General features: G+C 39.0%; 1 protein-coding gene and 1 pseudogene across 5 annotated transcripts; one reads left to right on the forward strand and one right to left on the reverse strand.

Annotated features, from left to right (window-relative positions):
- Positions 1-230: 230 nt before the first annotated feature.
- TCEAL4 (transcription elongation factor A like 4) lies at positions 231-2,237 on the reverse strand. Of its 5 annotated transcripts, none has more exons than XM_074391371.1 (4): positions 2,102-2,237; positions 1,738-1,872; positions 1,442-1,514; positions 231-1,077 (listed from the first exon to the last, which is right to left on the reverse strand). In XM_074391371.1, the coding sequence occupies exons 2-4, from the start codon at positions 1,754-1,756 to the stop codon at positions 420-422; spliced, it is 750 nt and encodes a 249-aa protein (XP_074247472.1). In that variant the 5' UTR covers positions 1,757-1,872; positions 2,102-2,237; the 3' UTR covers positions 231-419. The 5 variants fall into 5 exon arrangements, with proteins under 5 accessions (XP_074247472.1, XP_010330487.2, XP_010330486.2 ...); XM_010332185.3 differs by having other exon boundaries at positions 231-1,082; positions 1,626-1,872; positions 2,102-2,236; XM_010332184.3 differs by lacking the exon at positions 1,738-1,872.
- Positions 2,238-11,003: 8,766 nt separating this feature from the next.
- Positions 11,004-14,178, forward strand: LOC101031049 (SWI/SNF-related matrix-associated actin-dependent regulator of chromatin subfamily E member 1 pseudogene; annotated as a pseudogene).
- Positions 14,179-15,771: the final 1,593 nt, after the last annotated feature.

Raw genomic sequence — 15,771 nt, forward strand, 5'->3', positions numbered from 1 at the left:
GTTGGAATGCTTTTGCACCATTTTCCAATGTTTTATCTTCCATTATCTTTTTGACTTAAGAAATCTGTTTTTAGAGAAAAAGGGACCGATGAACAAAAAAGAACAGAAAAAATCACCCACAGATAACCACTGTCAATCTTTTAGTGGACACAGCTTTCAGGATTGTTTTCTATACATAAATTGCTAGGTAAGTATCTTGTAGTTTTACAAAAATGTACACATGCCATATATTTGGTTTTGCAAGTTGTGTTTTTTAATTTTACAATGCACCATAAACATTTTTCCATGTAACAGATGAAAATTTGCTACTGAGAACACCGCGTTGCAGTTGGGTCAAAAGGCAGCTAGTAACAGGAGGGATGCCTAAAGTATTACCATAAGGTTAAAGCACATGGTCTGGTATATGCCTGCCAAGGACACTACACATAAGGAATGTCTTCAATGTCCCTTCGTGGGGCCCTGCAGCCACCCCTGAACTCCCTTGGACCCCTAGGGTAGAAAGGGTCCTGTAAATTTCTTTGCATCCACAAATACGCCCCCAATTTCTGTTTGCTTTTTCTCTTCTCATCCTCCACCTTAGCCATATTGTCAAATTCTCTTATCATGTCCTCATTGCTTAAATTCATATCGTGTATGGCCTCTTTATACTCCTTGAGGTAATGAGCCAGCCCCTTATTAGTTTTTCTTTTGGCTTTCCTGGGTACATCATCCTCAGCTGGGCGCTTCCCTGCAGCCCTTGTTTGACTCTCTGGCTCTCCCTCCCTCCCTGGCTTTCTCTCTCTCTCTGATCCTCCCTCCATCTCTGCCTCTCCCTCCTTCTCTGACTTTCCTTCTTCTTTTGCCTTTTCCTCACTTTCTGGCTTTCCTTTATCCTTTAACATTTCCTCATCTCCTGTCTTGCCCTTGTTTTCTGTCTTTCTCTCATTTTCTAACTTCTCCTTGTCTTCCAGAGTACAAGCTACTTCTGGCTTTCCCTCGTCCTGTGGCTGTTCTTCATTTTCCATCTTTCCTTGGTTCGAAGGCATTCCTTCATTTTCATTGCAGAGTTTTTCCATGTCGAGATTTCCCCTCCTTTTCCTGTCCTGGGGGATGGGGGTAGAGGCAAGAGGAGACAAAGAGGAGACATGGGAGACTGAGGGTGTGGGGTGGAACGCAGGTCTGGACAGTACTTTCATCTCACCCCCGGTGAGGGTTCCCCTAAACTGGACATGCCCCCAAGAGGGCGTTCTGCCCACCACGTAGCCCGCCACTCCTCCCACACACATGAGCCAGCCATTGCCTGGCCGGCCCTGCCACCTTCTCTGCACTGGTTCAGCCGGGTAAGGTGCGTGTTCAGGTGGGTGGGGGATGGGCAGGGGCCCCAATTCGGCTCTGGCCGGGCCCTCCACACCCTCAACTCTTGTGGGCCCCTGTCCCCCCTCCCCACCCTGCTTTCACGGACCTGCGGGGATTCTGGACAGGTTGCTCCTCCTTTTCAGGCCTCGCAGAGCACTGGGAACAACAGAGGCGCAGACCTGCGGACAGACAGGAGACTCGGGTAGGGGCTGCGCGCTCGGCGGCCTCACAGGGACTCGGCTCCCTTTCCTGAGTCCAGGCCCTGCTCACCCAACGTTTTCTTCCCCTACCTCCCCTGCACCCCAGCCGCCATTTCTTTCCAGGCCTCGGGCACCAAACCAGGATGCTTTCCAAACTAAATGTGGGTCTCTGTGTCCTTCTCCTCAGAGGCAACTCTCCTACCCAGCTTCGCGGTCAACATTTCTCTCTACGCACGGAACGGCAGAGGGGGTTTACTTCCACTGTCTCACTACTGGGGCGTCCCCAGCCCACCATCTTCGGCTCCAAAATGGACGGAGGGCAGAGAAGAGGATGTGCCTAGAAAGCGGGCATGGATACTTGGCGGTGCTCGCCTTCCTCAGCCTCTGCCCACTGGCTGCTTGATCCCCCTCAGCCACCCTTAGCGGTTTTACCACCGTCATCTCTGTCCACACTCGGGCCAGATTCCCTCGACCCGACCCCACCCCCAGCCTTTCCCTCTACGATACCCGTTCCCCTTCCGCCATTCTAGTGTTCCGCTAGTAGCGTGGAAGGCCCACACACTGACCTGGAAGAAGCTGGACCAAGAATTACGAGCCCAGGGACCGGAGCGTACGGGACCCAGCCACAGGGACTGACGGCAGGCAGTCGGACCGGTGCCCACATCTGCGCCCGGGCAGATCACGTGAACGCCGCAGCGATGGAGTTTCCACCGCCCCATGCCCCGCCTCCCGCCCAGCCGCTTTCAGCCAAGCCACCACCTCTCTCCAGCAGGTACCTTCTCACCTCCCTGGGCCCTTTTGCCTTTTTCTTCTTGTTGAGAAATTGATCAAAGAAAGAATTTTAATGAAAACCACAAAGTTCTTCTTCTTTTTTTTTTTTTTTAAATGAGTTGGACGGTCCGGAAGAGGAGTCTTGATAATGTTGCTCTTAAATTCCATTGAAATAACGTAGACCGACCCGATAAAATCATATAAATGTGAACTTAAGTACAGTATAAAGAATAAATTATTGCACTTGAAAAAAGGAAAATTTTTCCAAAATAAATGAAATTGTCTCTTTTTCCTGACATGTACAAACATAAATTTTCGAATGATTTTTAAAAAGTTGTATTTGAACCAAACTGAAAGAACAATTAATTTATCTTCAGTGAGAAACTGAATATACAAGAAACAGTGACCAGACCATATTCAAAAATAGAACTGTAATCCACAGCCTTTGCTGCAAGCAGCTGGAGAAGCCAAAGCATAGCATCTGCAGAAATTTTCAGGACTTTTATTAATTTGCTGGCCTTTCTGGACTTTTTTTTTTTTTTTGACCTGATGGCCAACGAGAAAATCCCAAATATGAACCCCTACTCAATCACATACGATGTTTGCCTCTAGTTGGCCTGCCTCTAGCTTCCTCACATCAACAACCTCCAATCAGAGCATCCTTAAAGTCTTTGTGGGGTTTTTTATTTTCCACTATAAAGCTTTCCCACTCCTCTGCCTGCCTTTAAATCTCTTCCAGACTCAAATGATAGTAGGCTTGACTTCCTTGCTATAAAAAAAGCTGTAATAAGTAGCACTTGTTTGTTCTCTTATGCATAGTCTCCGTTTATCTATCTCCACACAAACTTTTGGTGTGGAAGGCCTTTAAATATGGTCACATGCTGCTTATTAACGGGGATATGTTCTGAGAAATGCATCAGGCAATTTCTTGGTGGTGCGAACATCGTAGAGTGTAGTTATACAAACTTATATGGAATAGCCTACTACACTCCTAGGCTATATACTATAACCTATCACACCAACCACCGTTGTAGTCTATGCTGTCCGTTGTCACTGACTAATCAATAGGCAGAATGACTATATAACAAAGAGACAAATAGATTAGATTACATGAAAATTTGTAACAGATTTGTTGGACTGGGGACAAATGCACTCTCCCCTGCTCTTGTTGAATATATTGGTGAAAATTTTCTGAAGATTAACTTTGTAAGTTATTTTAAAATAAAAATATTTGCTGGGCACGGTAGCTCACACCTCTAATCCCAACACTTTGGGAGGCCGATGGGGGTGGATCACCTCAGGTCAGGAATTTGAGGCCAGCCTGACCAAGACGGTGAAACCCAGTCTCTACTAAAAATATGAAAATTAGCTGGGTGTGGTGGCTGGCACTTGTAATCTCAGCTACTTGGGAGGCTGAGGCAAGAGAACCACTCCACTTGAACCCATGAAGCCGAGGATGCAGTGACCTGAGATTGTGCCATTGCACTCCAGCCTGGGCAACAGACTGAGACTAAGTCTCAAAATTTTTTTTTAATCTTTTGTGCCAGTAATTCCGCTTCTAATAGTTACCCACAATGATAATTTTCTATCTTCAACTTCTATTTTAAGCTCAGAGGCACATGTGTAGGGTGTGAAGGTTTGTTACATAGATAAACATGTGTCATGATGGTTTACTGAATAGATGATCCCATCACCTAGATATTAAACCTGGCAGCCACTAGCTATTCTTCCTTATGCTCTCCCTCCCTGTCCACAACAGGCCTCTGGGTGTGTTGTTCCCCCATGTGTCCATGTGTTCTCATTATTCAGTTCCCACTCATAAATGAGAACACACAGTATTTGGTTTTCTGTTCCTACATTAGTTTCCTGAGGATAATGGCTTCTAGCTTCATCTATGTCCCTGCAAAGGGCATAATCTCATTCCTTTTTATGGCTGCATAGTATTCCACAGTGTATACATACCACATTTTCTTTATCTAGTCTATCATTGATGGGCATTTAGGTTGATTCCATATCTTTGCATAGTGCTGCAATGAACATATGTGTGCATCTATCCTTATAATAGAATGATTTATATTCCTTTGGGTATATACCCAGTAATGGGATTGCTCCATCAAATGGTATTTCTATTTCTAGAACTTTGAGGAATCGCCACAGTTTTCCACTGTGGTTGCTGATTTACACTTCCACCCACAGTGTAAAACTGTTTCTTTGTCTCTGCAGTCTCGCCAGCATCTGTTGTTTTTTTGACTTTTTAATAACAGCCATTCTGAGTGGCTTGAAACGGTATCTCATTGTGCTTATATATGCATTTCTCTAATTATCAGTGATGTTGAGCTTTTTTGCATATGCTTGTTGGCCTCAAGTGTGTCTTCTTTTGAGAAATATCTGTTCATGTCCTTTGCCTATTTTTTAATGGGGTTGTTTTTTCTTGTAAATTTGTTTAAGTTCCCTGGAGACTCTGGATATTAGACCTTTGTCAGATAGATAAATTGCAAAAAATTTTATTCCATTCTGTAGGTTTTCTGTTCACTCTAATGAGTTTCATTTGCTGCACAGAAGCTCATTAGTTTAATTAGATCTCATTTGTCAATTTTTGCTTTTGTTGCAATTGCTTTTGGCATTTTCATTATGAAATCTTGCCCGTGCCTATGTACTGAATGATATTGCCTGCATTTTCTTCTAGGGCTTTTGTAGTATTGGGTTTTACACTTAAGTCTTTAATCCATCTTGAGTTAATTTTTGTATATGGTATAAAGAAGGGGTCCAGTTTCAATTTTCTGCATATGGCTAGCCATTTCTCCCAGCACTATTTATTAAATAGGGAATCCTTTTCCCATTGCTAGTTTTTGCCAGGCTTATTGAAGATCAGATGGCTGTAGGTGTGTGGTCTTATTTCTGAGTTCTCTTTTCTGTTCCATTGATCTATGTGTCTGTTCTTATACCAATACCATGCTGTTTTGTTTACTGTAGCCTTTTAGTATAGTTTGAAGTTAGGTAGTGTGATGCCTCCAACTTTGTTCTTTTTGCTTAGGGATTGTCTTGGCTATTTGGGCTCTTTTTGTTTCCATATGAATTTTACAATGTTTTTTTCTATTTATTTGAAGAAGGTCAATGGTAGTTTAATGCAAATAGCATTGAATCTATAAATTACTTTGGGCAATATGGCCATTTTTATGATATTGATTCTTCCTATCTATGAGAATGAAGTGTTTTTCCATTTGTTTGTGTCCTCACTGAAATCCTCTCTGATTTCTTTGAGTAGTGGTTTGTAGTTCTCTTTGAAGAAATCCTTCACTTTCCTTGTTAGCTGTATTCCTAGGAATCTTATTCTTTTTGCAGCAATTGTGAATGGAAGTTCATTCATGATTTGGCCCTCAGCTTGCCTGTTGTTGGCGTATAGCAATGCTAGCGATATTTGCACACTGATTTTATATCCTGAGGCTTTGCTGAAGTTGCTTATCAGCTTAAGAAGCTTTTGGGCTGAGACAATGGTGTTTTCTAGATATAAGAGAATTTTATCTTCATCAAAGGTAATTTGACTTCCTTTCTTCCTATTTGAATACACTTTATTTCTTTCTTTTGCCTGATTGTCCTGGCCAGAATTCAATACTATATTGAATAGGAGTGATGAGAGAGAACATCCTTGTCTTGTGCTGGTTTTCAAGGGGAATGCTTCCAACTTTTGCCCTTTCATTATGATATTGACTGTGAGTTTTTCATATATGGGCATTATTATTTTGAGGTATGTTCCTTCAATACTAGTTTATTAAGAGTTTTTAACATGAAGAGATATTGAATTTTATCAAAGGGATTTTCTACATCTATTGAGATTGTCATGTGGTTTTTGTCTTTAGTGCTGTTTATGCAATAAATCACATTTATTGATTTCTCTATGTTGAACCAGGCTTGCATCCTGGGGATGAAGCCAACTTGATCATGGTGGATAAGCTCTTTGATGTGCTGCTGGATTTGGTTTGCCAGTATTTTATTGAGGATTTTTGCATCCATGTTCATTAAGAATATTGGCCTGAAGTTTTCTTTTTTTGTTGTATCTCTGACAGGTTTTGGTATTAGGATGATGCTGGCCTTGTAATATGAATTACAAGGGGGGAGTCTTTCCTTTTCATTCTTTTTGGAATAGTTTCAGTAGAAGTGGTACCAGCTCTTCTTTGTACCTCTGGTAAAATTCAGTTGTGAGTCTGTCTGGTCCTGGGCATTTTTGTTGTTGTTATTATTGTTGTTAGTAGGCTATTTATTACTGCCTCAATTTTAGAACTTATTATTGGTCTATTCAGGGATTAAATTTATTCTGGGTTCAGTCTCAGGACGGTGTATATGTCCAAGAATTTATCTATTTCTTTTAGATTTTCTAGTTTATGTGCATAGAGGTGTTTGTAGTATTCTCTGATAGTTTTTATATTTCTGTAATATCCCCCATCATTTCTGATTGTGTTTATTTGATTTTTTTTCTCTTTTCTTCTTTATTAGTCCAGCTAGCAGTCTATGTATTAATTATTTTTTTTTCCAAAAACCAGCTCCTGGATTCATCAATTTTTTGAAGGGTTTTTAAAATGTCTCTATCTCCTTCAATTCAGCTATGATTTTGGCTATTTCTAATCTTCTGCTGGCTTTGGGGTTTGTCTGCTCTTGGTTCGCTAGCTCTTTTAGTTGTGATGTTAGGTTAACTTGATATCTTTCTAGCTTTTTTATGTAACCAAAGAGATAATTAATACAGTGCTACAATAGTCTTATATTTTAAATTTTCACTTTGTGAGGCCAAGGTGGGTGGATTGCTTGAGCCCAGGAGTTTGAGACCAGCCTGGGCAACATGGCAAAACCCTGTTTCCACAAAATTTACAAAATTTAGCCCATTGTGGTAGCATGCACCAATAGTCCCAGCGACTTGGGAGGCTGGAGTGGGAGAATTGATTGCTCTTGGGAAGTAGAGGCTGCAGTGAGCTGTGACTGCACCACTGCACTCCAGCCTGGGTGACAGAGCCAGACCCTGTCTCAAAAAAAATATGTTAAAAAGATTCCCATAGTAATTATTTTTTGAGCATTTATCTTTGTTTGTATTATAACTACAGTAGTCATTCCACTGGCTTAGTTTATAATTTAAAAATATGGAACAGAAGAAATATCTATCATTACAGATTTAGTTACATAATCTTCTTAGTACACCGGCTTACTCTGGTTATCTTTGGGTGTTTGGTTTATAAAAATAATTAATCCTTATATATTGGGTACTTAATACATAGTAAAAATAATTCTTTATTAACTGTTCATCATCCCAATTGATGGTGGCACTTCTATATATGGTGGGGCACAAAGGACAGCCACAAGTATGTGATATTGCCCTCTAGAGAAGCCACTTATGTTCCTAGCCCTCTGCTAGCTACCTTGTATTATCTGGCATGCTATTTCATTTATCCCTGGTGGGGCAATTTGCACTTCAAGGAAACAGAATGACTTATAAGGCTACAGTCTTAACCCAATATAGTACTGAAATAGGTACAGTAAGAGAAATAAAACAAGGAAGCCCACTGACACACCCAAGTGTACAAGTTTTTAGTGTATGATAGGGAAACATTTCTGATCAGTAGTAAATTATATTTGCATAATTAGTTAAATACTTGAGAGAAAATGAAGAGCTTTATTTTCTGACATACATTCAGATATCTTCAGGGTAGGCAAGAGACATGAAATAAAAGGCATCTGGGTTGAAAGGAAAGAAGAAAAACTATCCATTTGCAGGTGATGTCATCTTGTACATAGAACATCCCAAAGGATTCACTAAAGAACTGTGAGAACCAACAAATGAGTCCAGTGATGTGGCCGAATATAAGATTGACATACAATAATTAATTATATTTTATATGCTAGCAATAAACTATTCAAAGAGGAAAGAAAAAAATCCACTTAAAATAGCATAAAGGTATTAAAACACTTATAAAGAAATTCAATAAAAAGTCCAAGACTTGTACACCAAAAACTAAAAAAAAATTGTTGAAAGAAATATTAAGAATACATAAATAAATGGAAAGACATTCTATATTCATAGATTGGAAGACTGAATATTGTTAAGATTGGTGATATTTTCAAAATTGATCTATAGAATCAATGTAATCTCTGTCAAAGTCTCATCTGGTTTCTTTGCAGAAATTGGTAAGCTGATCCCAAAAATCCACATGAAAACGCAGGAAACCCAGAATATACAAAACAATATTTAAAAAGAAGGATGACATTGGAGGTCTCACACTTCCAGATTTCTATCAAGGCAGTGTTGTACTTACATAAGGACATATAGATCAATGGAATATAATTGAAAGTCCAGAAATAAACCCTGACATCTACAGTTGGGCCAAGAAAATTCAATCATGAAAGAATAGTCTTTTTAACAAATGGTGCTGAGACAAATGGATATCTATCTGCAAAAAAATGAATCTGGGCCTCTTCCTTACACCATCTACAAAACATAACTCAAAATAAATTAAAGTCCTAATTGTAAGAGCGAAAACTATCAAATTCTTAGAAGAAAACTTATGTGTAGTTCTTTACGACCTTGGATTAGGCAATGGCTTTTCAGATATGACAACAAAAGCTCAAGAAACAAAAGAAATATAGATAAATGAGACTATATCAAAATGCAAAATTTTTGTGATTCAAAGGACATCATAAGGAAAGTGAGAAGACAACAGAATAGGAGAAAATTTTTGTAAGTAATGTATCTGATAAGGGACTTGTATCTATAATATATAGAGAACACTTATAACTAAATAATTTTAAAAGCCCAATTTTAAAATGGGCAAAGGATCTGAACAGATATTTCTCTAAAGAAAATATACAAATGGCCAATAAATTCATCAAAATGTGTCCAACATCATTAGCCATCAGGAAAATGCAAATCAAAGCCATAATGAAATATCACTTTATACCCTCTGAGATGGATATGATAAACAAGAAATATAATGACAGGTGTTTGCAAAGATGTAGAGAAATTGGAACCGTCACATACTACAGGTGGGAACATCAAATGGCACACTACTGTGGAAAACAGTTAGGCAGTTCCTCAAAATGTTAAACATGGCATTACCATATGACTCAACAATTCCACTCCTAGGTATATCCCCAAGGGAAATGAAACAATATGCCTACACAAAACTTGAATGTGTATGTTCCTGGCAGAATTATTCATTATAGTTAGAAAGTAGAAATATCTTAAATACCTATCACTTGATGAGTAGACAAATAAAATATGACATATATATATAAAATGGAATATTATTTGGCAAAAATATGGAACAAACTGCTGATACATGCTAAAACATGAGTGAACCTTGAAAACATTCTGCCAAGTGAAAGAATATAGTCACAAATTGTTATATATTGTATGAGTCCATTAATGTGCAATATTTGGAATTGGTATGTCCATAGAGACAGAAGGTAAATTAGTGGTAGCACAGGGCTAGGGGTGGAAAATTGAAGGGAAAATGGTAGTGATGGCTAATGGCCATGAGATTTCTATTTGCAGTTATGAAAATGTTCTAAGATTGATTGTAATGATGGTTGCACAGCTCTGTAAGTATACTAAAAAAACATTGAATAAGTATACTAAAAAAACATTGCACCCTAAATAGGCAAACTATATGGTATGAGAATTATATCTCAATAAAGCTGTAATAAAAATCTGTCATAATATTGATTATTTCAAAGTACTCTATTATATGGATTTTCTCTAGAATAGATTGAATTAAAGTCACATATTTTTTCTCTATTATGCATGTTTTAATATTTATATGTTAGTCAATTTCCCTGATCATTTTATTTGGATTTAGTCTAAGAATTTGAATTAATGGATCAAATGTTATGAGAATTTTAGGATTTCTTGATACATGGAGCTAAATGTCTACTATGTTGTTAATTATAAAAACTAAAGAAAATCAAACATATACATAATGTAGAGGATGGGGTTGTATGCTATATTTTATTAAATTTTTCTATGTTTATTTTATATACAGTTTGTATATTTAATGAAATTGTACATATGTACTGTTCTGCTACTTGATTCTTTCACTTAAAAGTATATCTTCAGAACATTCTCATCATGTCAGTCTACATAGGACTACCTTATACATTTTAATGGTTGCATAATATTCCAATCTTTAGAATTACCAAAATTTATTTAATCAATTCCCCATTGATTAGCATTAGAAATGTTTAATAGTTTTACTATTAACAACATTGATCTATTGAATATCCATATGCCTACTGCATCCATTTATTCACCTGGGGAAGAGATATAATTTCCAAAGTTTTTCTGTCCCACTCCACATATGATATGTGACCTTTCTATTCTTCTCATTGATAAATGTAGACTTTGTTTTTTCCACTTAAATTTAGGAGGACCCGTGACTATTTTGATCAATATAGTACAATGTAAATCACTTTGTGTGACTTTGAGGTTAGGTCAAAAAACACCACAAGGTTATCTGCCTGGCATCTTTGGAATGCTCACTCTTGGACAAGCAGCTGCCATGTAATAATTCTTCCTACCCTGAAACCACCATGCTGAAAGGCCATACATATGCTCTTTGGTTGACAGCTCCAGCTATGTTGTAATCCAAAAGCCAGCAATAACTGACATCCCTGTTAGTGAGCTCTCTTGGATTTCCATCCCAGTCCATCTATAAGATGATTGCGGTCCCAGCTGACATATTTTATTTATTTATTTACTTAATTATTTCTTTTTTGAGACAGAGTCTTGCTGTGTCACCGAGGCTGGAGTGCAGTGGTATGATATTGGCTTACTGCAACCTCTGCCTCCCGAGTTCAAGCAATTCTCCTGCCTCAGCCTCCTGAGTAGCTGGAATTACAAGTGTGCACCAGCACACCTGGCTAATTTTTATATTTTTAGTAGAGACAGGGTTTCACCATGTTGGCCAAGCTGGTCTCAAACTCCTGACCTCAAGTGATCTACTCACCCTGGCCTTCCAAAATGCTGGGATTACAGGTGTGAGCAATGGCACCTGGCCTCCAGCTGACATCTTGACCTCAACATCATGAGAAACCCAAAATAAGAACCTAGCAGCTGAACACCTCTTAATATAAATGGTTAAATTTTGGAGTAATTTGTTATGCAGCAATACTAACCTTAATGACCTGTATAAAAGATGAAATAGTATTAGGAGTAAAGGAAATCATAAACAGCCCACAAAGCCTAAAATATTTACTATCTGGCCCTTTATGGAAAAAGTTTGTTAGCCCATGTGTTAGACCAAAGAAAACAACGTAATCTCAACCACCACAACAATCATCATCATTGAGATGTGATGTTGAGTGAGTACTAATATAGATGCATATCAGAGTACAGGTATCATTCTATTCATTTTTTGGGGGGGTAACTCAAACTTCTTTAATTTTTTATTTTTGAGACAGAGTCTCACTCTGTTGCCCAGGCTGGAGTGTGGTAGCATCATCTTGGCTCACTGCAACCTCTGCCTCCTGGGTTCAAGTGATTCTCATACCTCAGCCTCCTGAGTAGCTGGGATCACAGGCATGTGCCACCACACCTGGCCAATTTTTGCACTTTTAGTAGAGATGGGGTTTCACCATGTTGGACAGGCTGGTCTTGATCTCCTGACCTCAAGTGATCCACCCACTTCAACCTCCCAAAGTCCTAGGATTACAGGCATGAGCCACCACACCTAACCAAAATACATACAATTTTAAAGTTACAAAAGTATTATCCTGTGTAATTTAAAAACGATCAATACTTAAGTGCTGGAAACCCATAATCTAAAAGTTGAAAACCCGGTGTAGTGGAAAGAATCTAGAATATAGAGTTGGTATTTACTTTAGAAAAGTAACCTCTTCTAGGCCCAGGGGTTAGCCCATTTGTGAAATGGGAGTATAATAGTTGAAAGAGGAACTGAGAACTTAATCTTCCAAAATGTCAAAAAGATCATCTTATGCCCCACCTCCCACCCCAGCTCCTGTAACACAAACGCCCAGCACACCAGGGTTTGTGAGATACAATCTATATAGTCATCTCACCTACAACAAGTACAGGCTGGGAGGGAAGCCGGTCACCAAAAGCTGGGTCATAGCATCCTCTGGTATTGTGATTCCAAAACCCCTAAAGCCACCAGATAAGCCAATGATACCTCATGCCCTGCATGAGTTACAGCAGAAGGGTCTAGGACCAAGTAAAGGCTTCCAATCCTGACACAAAGTTGTGGGAGATTGGCAAGATTATTGATGGTGTGTGGCGAGATCTCCCTCCCTGATGAAGAAATACAAGAATATTTAAACGAATACGAAGCAGAAAAGATAGAGTACAATGAATCTGTGATGGCCTATCATAATTCCCCCACGTACCTTGCTTACATAAATGCAAAAAGTTGTGAAGAAGCTGCTTTAGAGGAAGAAAGTAAACAGAGACAGTCTTGCATGGAGAAAGGAGAACCGTACATGAGCATTCAGACTGCTGAAGATACAGATGATTACGATGATGGCTTTTCAATGAAGCACACAGCCACCGCCTGTTTCCAGAGAAACCACCGCCTCATCAGTGAAATCCTTAGTGAGAGTGTGGTACCAGACGTTCGGTCAGTTGCCACAACAGCTAGAATGCAGGTCCTCAAACGACAGGTCCAGTATTTAATTGTTCATCAGAAAAAAACTAGAAGCTGAAATTCTTCAAATAAAGAAACAACACCCGGAGAAGAGGAAATTCCTGGAAAGCACAGATTCATTTAACAATGAACTTAAAAGCTTGTGCAGTCTGAAAGTAAAAGTGGATACGGAGAAAATCGCAGCTGAGATTGCACAGGCAGAGGAACAGGCCCGCAACGGGCAGGAGGAAAGGGAGAAGGAGGCAGCAGAGCAAGCTGAGCGCAGTCAGAGCAGCATCTTTTCTGAGGAAGAACATGCAGCCAACAAAGGAGAGGAGAATAAAGACAGAACATTCCAATGGAGACAGAGGAGACACACCTTGAAGAAACGACAGAGAGCCAACAGAATGGTGAAGAAGGCACATCTACTCCTGATGACAAGGAGAGTGGGCAGAAGGGGGTCCACAGTATGGCAGAGGAAGGAACCAGTGATAGTAACGCTGGCTTGGAGAGCAACAGTGCAACAGTGCAGGAGCCACCAACAGATCCCATACCAGCAGATGACAAAAAAGAATAAATGTTGCCTTGTTTTATGTGTTCTAAATACTTTTTTAAGTGAAAAAAATGCTTTTTGGTTTAAAAAAGAAAGAAAGATGAATAATGTGGAGAGTTGGTAAGGATACAGAGTAACTAGAACCCACATATACATTCTGGGTGGAACTATGAATTGAAAAAGCACTTTGGAAAACTGTCAGTATTTACTAAGGTTAAATATTCATATATGCTCTGACTCAGCAGTTGCACTCCTGGTATATATGTAACAGAAATGAGTTTTTATGTCCACCAAAAGATGTGAACAAGATTGATCATTAAGTACAAAACATAAAGCAATGCAAATGTTCATCAACAGAAGAATAGCATTATAGTCTTATAATGCATTACAATACAGAAATGAAAGTGAAAACTTATAGCTACAAACAGCATGGAATAAAAACACAAATATAGCACTGATACTTCCATTGTAATCCCTCTATCACCTCCTGTCTACATAAACACATATCTGTGGAGTTGAAAATGGGTTCAGGTTTGAGGCCACAGAAGAAATTCAAAGACAGTGAAAAGCAGAAGCAGCCCCTTGAATTCAGCATGATGGCTGATATCCCCAGTTGCTGGAGTTTGTCCAGAGAAAAATGTGCTTACACATTTTAATTTGAATTAATTACCCCAGTGAATATTGAGGGAGATCAAACAAATCAACATAGCATCAGATTTTATTTTAACATATTTCTTGTCAAGCAGGTTAATGCAGAGAGTTAATGCACAGTTTCTATGAGCCTCTGATAGGCTCAAACACACAGTTTAATGCCTTGTCTGACAGAGCAGACACTGGAGTGAAACTTAGGAGATCGTCCTGGGTTCTGGTGTCAGATCTAAGCCAAAACCTACCCTGCCATGGGTAAGGTTCTTCAGTTCTGTGGGAAGATCCCTTCTGGGAAAGGACTCTCAGTTACTAGAAGGGATAGAATTCACTATTCACAATTATTTTATCAAGTACAATGACTATGCATGTTATTCATTTTTTTTTAGGATTGAATATCTTTATTAATGTTATGTGTTGGTTCTTTTTTTATTGCATTTTAGGTTTTGGGGTACATGTGAAGAACATGCAAGATTGTTGCATAGGTACACACATGGCAGTGTGATTTGCTGCCTTCCTCCCCCTCACCTATATCTGGCATTTCTCCCCATGCTATTTCTCCCCACCCCCCATCCCTCCCCCATTTCCCCCCAATGGACCTCAGTGTGTAGTGCTCCCCTCCCCGTGTCCATGTGTTCTCATTGTTCAACACCCGACTATGAGTGAGAACATGCAGTGTTTGATTTTCTGCTCTTGTGCCAGTTTGCTGAGAATGATGGTTAAAACAAGATTCCTCATAGTGCATGACAAAATATCTGGCCAAGCATCAGGTCCATCCAAAGCTATATGGTCCCTGCCTAGTTTTAACCTCTAAAGGGTGCTGCTGTTCATACTTAACCTCTGTGTGAGAAGATCTTGGAAGCAGAGGTAGTTAAATTATGAATGGGTTTTAGTATTACTTAGTAATAGTAGAAGCCATGAGGGGCAGGGCTGGCCTATCACATCTCTCAGATGGACCATAGAATCAGAATCAACCAACCAGAAGGGTGTACTATAGATAACACCTAATTTTCCTTTGAAGAACATTTTTCCTATAGTTTTTCTATTTTTGATAAACATTAATTTCAAAGTATGGTTATTCTTAATCACAAAATAAGGCTGAACTCATTAGATTTGGCTTGTTTATTTACATAGGTGCAGCAGAAATCCTATTTGCTATACAGTCCTTTAGTATTCGTTGCTGAGAGTTTTCATAATGATGATCATATTGGACATTTTTACTGTATTAAATATATATATAACATAAAATTGACCATATAAACCATTTTTGGTGTACAGTTTAGTGACATGAAATACATTCACATTGATGTGCAACCATTATCATCTGTCTCCAGACTTTTTCATCTTCCCAAACTGAAGCTATACTCATTAAACAACAACTTCCCATTTCCCCCACAGTCCCAGTTCCTGGTGACCGCCATTCTACTTTCTGTCTCTATGAATTTGACTAGTCTAGGTGCCCCATATAAATGGAATCATACAATATTTGTTTTTTGTGTCTGGCTTATATCACTTAGCATAATGTCTTCAAGGTTCATCGATGTTATAGCATGTGTCAGAATTTTATTCCTTTCTAAGGCTGAATAATGTTCCATTGTATGTCTATATCACATTTTATTTATTTATTCATCCCTTGATGGACACTTGGGTT

This window comes from Saimiri boliviensis, chromosome X (assembly GCF_048565385.1).
Source record: "Saimiri boliviensis isolate mSaiBol1 chromosome X, mSaiBol1.pri, whole genome shotgun sequence".
Taxonomy (NCBI): Eukaryota; Metazoa; Chordata; class Mammalia; order Primates; family Cebidae; genus Saimiri; species Saimiri boliviensis.

Coding starts and splice junctions, on each gene's coding strand:
- TCEAL4 (XM_074391371.1), bottom strand. Junction 1,078..1,441: donor CCTGTCCAGAATCCCCGCAG/GTCCGTGAAAGC, acceptor CCCCCAGGACAG/GAAAAGGAGGGGAAATCTCG.